At 38.6% G+C, this 6,315-nt stretch overlaps 1 protein-coding gene across 2 annotated transcripts in view; it reads left to right on the plus strand.

The window, feature by feature from the left end:
* The window catches only part of LOC127419732 (moesin-like), a 32,625-nt gene extending 27,994 nt beyond the window's left edge, over positions 1-4,631 (plus strand). For both annotated transcript variants that reach the window (XM_051661397.1, XM_051661407.1), the window contains 5 exons: positions 187-317; positions 419-579; positions 911-1,003; positions 1,200-1,430; positions 3,146-4,631. In XM_051661397.1, the coding sequence (XP_051517357.1) occupies positions 187-317; positions 419-579; positions 911-1,003; positions 1,200-1,430; positions 3,146-3,310 (781 nt within the window). In that variant the 3' untranslated portion in view covers positions 3,311-4,631. The remainder of the gene's footprint in view (positions 1-186; positions 318-418; positions 580-910; positions 1,004-1,199; positions 1,431-3,145) is intronic.
* Positions 4,632-6,315: the final 1,684 nt, after the last annotated feature.

The raw sequence follows: 6,315 nt of genomic DNA on the forward strand, positions 1-6,315 counted from the left end.
TAAACTAGTCTACCTCAATAATCAGCTAGTAGGTCGTTGGAACATTCTGCCCATCCCTAATAAATGGTTTGTTGTATGTTGAGATTGGCTCATTGTTCACAACTGGGTGCTTCACAGTGCCTGAAAGGACACATTTCTCTAATACAAGTGTCTTTTGTGTGTATAACCCTCGCACATACATTGCAGGGCCATGCTGGAGGATGAACGTAAGAAGAGAGAGCAGGCAGAAAAGGAGAAAGAGAAGATTGAAAAAGAAAAGGAGGAGCTGATGGAGAGACTCAGACAGATTGAAGAACAGACGAGAAAAGCTCAGCAGGGTAAGATGGAGTGATCATTAAATAGAGTGAGATTTGCTTATCTTTCATTCATTCATTAATAATCAATAATCACTTTTTATTACGTATGTGTTTATGTGCAGAACTGGAGGAGCAGACCCGCAGGGCGTTGGAGTTGGATGAGGAGCGTAAACGCACTCAGGAGGAGGCGGAGCGTTTGGAGCGAGAGCGTCGCCTAGCAGAGGAGGCCAAAGCGGCTCTGCTGCAGCAGTCCGAGAGCCAGCTGAAGAACCAGGAGCATCTGGTCAGTTACCATGACAGTCAAGCTACACATTACCAGCCACCATAGCTGCAAAATTCTTGTCACCATGACAAACAGCCAGTGTTAGTCACCATGATTAACAACAACACCTATACAACCGCTCTACATGCAATAGGTTACTGTGGTTGACCACACAGTACATCTGAGAGGGTGGAATCAGCTGTAACCATGGTAACAAAAATACAATTACTATATGAAGTTTACAAGAGAATCAAACGCAATCTGACCACAGAATATAGGACAACAACAATTACATGTGTTTCCCCGGCAACTCTGAGAAAATGTGTGTGTGTGTGTGTGTGTGTGTGTACAGGCAACTGAACTGGCTGAGTTAACTTCCAAGATTTCTCTGCTTGAAGATGCCAAAAAGAAGAAAGAAGAGGAAGCATCGGAATGGCAGAAGAAGGTAAACGTGGTTTCTTTTCATTTCAGCAGACATGATGGATGGATGGATGGATGGATAGATAGATAGATGACAATCTCAGCTGATAAGGACAAAAATAACATGAAAGTGGTGTGATTTATCGCTTGGCACCTTGTGAGACTGTGTCAGGATTTGTCAGGGGTTTGTGTGTTGATCCAGTACTGTGTGTCCACTGCAGGCCGCCATGGTGCAAGAGGACCTGGAGAAGACTAAAGAGGAGCTGAAGAATAAAGTGATGTCGGCCCATGTCACAGAGCCCGTTCACGGTGAAAACGATAATGATGAGGGTGATGAGAGCAGCGCCGAGGCCAGTGCTGAACTCACCTCTGAAGCGGCTTATAAAGACAGGAGCGAGGAGGAACGCATGACAGAAGCAGAGAAGAACGAACGAGTGCAGAAACATCTGCTGGTGAGAGAGGAAACTACATGTACACACTAGAGGCCCAGATATACCTCATACAAAATCAAAGAACGAACGGGTGTGACATCATTTAGAACAAAATCTGGCCAAAAAGAAGTTGTTTTTGCATTTGTTTTGGTGGTTTGCAACAGCTCTCCTGGGCGAACTTTTAGGAAAACTTATAACCAGCTGCTAAACAACACCTTCTTACAGCCATTGGCCCACGTCATCGGTAGGTGTGATCTGAAGCTCCACCTACTACTTTGTTTATGTTAAGTCAGTATTCAACTTGAACACTTCGGCAAGTAGAGTTATTAGCAAGCTGGTGCAAATGTACTGTACCTACATCTGTACAATCGTTCACATGGAGACATTTGACCATGTCATGCGATTTTCTTTTCTTTTTTATTATAATTGTTTTTTATATTAGTCTACAAAAGGAATCAAATCTACTCAAATACTCTCAAATGCCAATTCACTTCTGTGCCATCTGCAGTGAAAGCCATTCACACATCTGTCCAAAGTAAGATATGCCTCTCTTATCATTCTTTTGTCTTTATTCTAACATTAACACTCTTTTATACATCCATCTTTGCAGTAGTATCATTGTCATCATAAATTACAATAACAGAGTGTAATCAGCGTATATTATCGCCACGTATAGTGTGTTTGTGCATTAGCGTCATTAATTCAGAATGTACACAAGACAAATTAAACATTTTCTGCTGCATATATATATTATTTAAAATCATCATTGAGTGGTTAAATCAGCATCTTTTTCTGAGCTCATGTTAATTGTACTCCTAGAAAGAGGCATAAAGTCATTGATAACACATTTTTAAGGTTTTACATGTAACATCCTCATATTTAAATGCTCCTCTAAGCGCCTCCCACAGCGGTGTGGCCAGTGTCTGAATGTTCGCAAATAGTATGTTGTTGCTCAGCAGTTAAAAACTTCTTTTTACCCCTGAACAAAGAATGAAGAAGAACTTCTCCGGAAGTATATCAGGCTTTAAAGCTTGCACGACCATTTTTTGCTCGTTTTTACTAGTTGACTAGTCCTCCTGAAAACTAGTCAATGGGTAGGTCGATGTTTTCCTTATGTAAATGTATACCATATGTAAATGATTCTACATACGCTGTGAAGCATCAGCAGTCTTCGCTGTTTCTGACCAACATACATGTTAACAGAGAATGTGAGTACAGAGAATACCTTTTCAGCTGAGATGATGCCGGTAAGAAACAGAGCATTGCCAGATACATGCTGCGTGTATTGTCATGAACAGTGCAAAAAACAGATATGTCCCGCTCACTTCAGCCTGTGGGTGACAGTTGATTCATTTTAGAGGGATTCCCAATGCATCGGGTTTCACTTGTAACATGCTCTGGTTTCACTTTACTTTCACATTCATTTAATTTCAAACATATTTGGCAAAACTTGGCAGTGACACGCAGTTACAATGGTTTGCAGTTTGTGCATCGCATTCATTTGCACAAACAAATGTAAATTAATTCATGTGAGCCATGACAAGTTGACAGACATAGCATGCTGACCAGTGGCAGAACTAGGTGACTAGTCTGTGCAACCCCTAGTGCACATACAATAATTAAATCACTTTGATTACAGATAGTGTTACCAGAGTTTTCTTTCATCAGAAGAAATCAAAGCTGCCTATAATTGAAATTATAAAGACCGACTCTCTCTTTCTCTCTTTATTTCACAGGCTCTTACTTCTGAGCTTGCTAATGCTCGTGATGAGACTAAGAAGACCCAGAATGACATCATCCATGCAGAGAATGTACGAGCAGGGCGTGACAAATACAAGACGCTTCGTCAGATCCGCTCTGGAAACACCAAACAGCGAATCGATGAGTTTGAGTGCATGTAATGTACCACAATAGGCCAGCAGGGGAAGCTACAGCCTGTTTTTCATGTCATACCTGCAGAGGAACTAAAGTACCCACAATGCACCACTCCAACAGCCAGACCAGGCAGAAAAATAAAGCCAAATATAGATTAATGCTGCACAGTCCCTTTAATTCAAGAGTATTGTTTGGGTTACCGCATTATAATAAAGGGAGATTTATTTTTTGCTCTGTGTTTCGACATGGATGTAGCTTGTTTATTTGAAAACATATTAAAGGTTTGCTGATGAGCTGAACTTAGGGGTTTTCATTTCAGTAAAATTGGAGGAGCAGAACTGGGATTTCAGTTTGAATTAAAGCATTCAAGTGTTAAGTGATAAATTACATTTCAAAAACACTCCAGAGAGATATGGCATAAACCGAGTGGACCAGTCGTAAGCCAATGTGCCAAGACCGCAAATCAAATAAATATAGTTGATATCAAATCATAACTGCACAGTGCCATTGTGATAATAACTTGGCTATGAGAATTTGTTATAACATTTTGTGCCTTTTCTAATAAGAAAACTACAACATAGTTTAAAGCACATGCTTCAGAATATGGCTACCTGCCCCATCAACCACTCTGCCAGTACAGGTAGCCTGTATGAGCAAAAAAAATAAAAAACGTGAGTGAGTGTGTGAGATCCTTGTTGATAATTTCTTTAATAATGTAGCTCTCAGCTGCGGGTTTGTGGCTGCTCCCTGTTTGTGCCTTTCCACTGGAGGAAAGAAAGAAAATATCAAACTGTATTTTTAGTTTAGTTTTAAATCCTATTCATTTTTGAAGCTTTTTAAAAATAAGAGACCGTTTTGTTGTTTTTGAGGCATTTGAATGCTTTTCGCAGTATTATTTTGAAGAATCCTTTAATAGAATGATAGTTAAAAACATCTTCTGGGATTAAATTTCTCCCTTTTTATTTCTGAACAGTATTTACCCAGATAGTGTACACAATTTTAAATAGCTCTGCACTTGTAGGTAGTGCCTTGGTTGTTTTTGTAATCTAAATTCATGTAGCAATGTGCTGCAATGAAGCAATATGACATGATCCCAGCTGCTTTAGAAGAATTTTTTATTTGGATCTTGAAATATCAGAACTGTTTTGATGTACAAGAACAATGGGTCTCTTTTAAGCTTGTTCTTGTCATATATAGCTCTCTTGTTACTTGGGCGACATGACATTATTCCGAATTCCATGTTTACCGCCCTTAGGCCGCAGGTGGCTTTTTCCTCAGCTAATCACAGAAAAGATTGCTGCTTATAATGTTTTCATTGCAACTGTCAATAAAATATTAAAAACATTACCAATTCATTGCTCAGTTTTGTTTATTATTTAATCTGTTGCCTCTGTATTTCCTCACCTGTGCTTCATTTGAGTTTTGATGACCTGTGTAGATTATGGACAGGGAGAAATTTCTCTATCAAACAGTGATAATGTGCTCAGAAAATAATATGTGCTCATGATTGAAATTCCTATTGATGCACCTGGGCTTCATCAAACCAGCAATTGCAGTTGTGCTCAGAAGTTTGCATACCTTGGCAGAAATTGTGAAATTTTGCCATTGATTTTGAAAATATGACTGATCATGCAATAAATCTGTCTTTTATTTAAGGATAGTGATCATATGAAGCCATTTATCGTCACATAGTTGTTTGGCTCCTTTTTAAATCATAATGATAACAGAAATCACCCAAATGGCCCTGATCAAAAGTTTACATACACTTGAATGTTTTGCCTTGTTACAGACACACAAGGTGACACACACAGGTTTAAATGGCAATTAAAGGTTAATTTTCCACACCTGTGGCTTTTTAAATTGCAATTAGTGCCTGTGTATAAATAGTCAATGAGTTTGTTAGCTCTCACGTGGATGCACTGAGCAGGCTAGATACTGAGCCATGGGGAGCAGAAAAGAACTGTAAAAAGACCTGTGTAATAAGGTAATGGAACTTTATAAAGATGGAAAAGGATATAAAAAGACATCCAAAGCCTTGAAAATGCCAGTCAGTACTGTTCAGTCACTTATTAAGAAGGGATCTTTTGATACCAAGCCAAGGTCAGGTAGACCAAGAAAGATTTCAGCCACAACTGCCAGAAGAATTGTTTGGGATACAAAGAAAAACCCACAGGTAATTGGTGGGTTTTTGTTAAATGTGAGCCAAAATCATCACAATTAAAAGAACCAAAGACTTAAACCACTTCAGTCTGTGTGCATTGAATTTATTTAATACACGAGTTTCACGATTTGAGTTGAATTACTGAAATAAATGAACTTTTCCACGACATTCTAATTTATTGAGATGCACCTGTATTACCAATTCTCCAAGGGTATGCAAACCCTATGCAAACTATGTATGTCCTTACCTGCAATGAGACATATGCTATGTTTGGAATGGAATACATGCATACTGTTTACTGCCTACTATTTTTTTTTCATTAGTATGTGAAACCGAATGTATTTAGCAAAAGATAAACGTTTTGAACAGAAGTGCGCTACATTGTTGCCACATGACCTCATTGATTTTGTATGCTGAAATTAGCGAGTTCTGTCAAGCGCACTCAATTGTGAGATGAGTCCTGTATCCCACAATGTGCTCAACAACTTTGCCTTACATTTCCAGTGTGATGAATGAACCAGAATATTAGTTTTTTTTTAAATATTTTTCTTGACTCATTACACTATGAATTTTTTTTTTTTTTTTTTCTGGGTAGTAAGTGTTATTTCCTAATTGCTTATGCCTCAAAAGTATAGAAAATGGCTTTTATTCCCCACAAACTTTGCTTTTGTGACCAGGACAGTGATATTTTGAAATTTACCTATTTCCAATGAGAAAACGGGCAAATTTGTGTCTTTTCATTCACATAAATTCAGAAAAAACAACATATGAATCCAGATGAACTAGTATTTATACTAAAGTAATATTCAAAGCCGTGCTGGTCCATAATGGTAACAAGTATCCGTCTCTTCCCCTGGCTCACTCGGTGCA

Source organism: Myxocyprinus asiaticus, chromosome 3 (genome assembly GCF_019703515.2).
Source record: "Myxocyprinus asiaticus isolate MX2 ecotype Aquarium Trade chromosome 3, UBuf_Myxa_2, whole genome shotgun sequence".
In the NCBI taxonomy this organism is placed as follows: Eukaryota; Metazoa; Chordata; class Actinopteri; order Cypriniformes; family Catostomidae; genus Myxocyprinus; species Myxocyprinus asiaticus.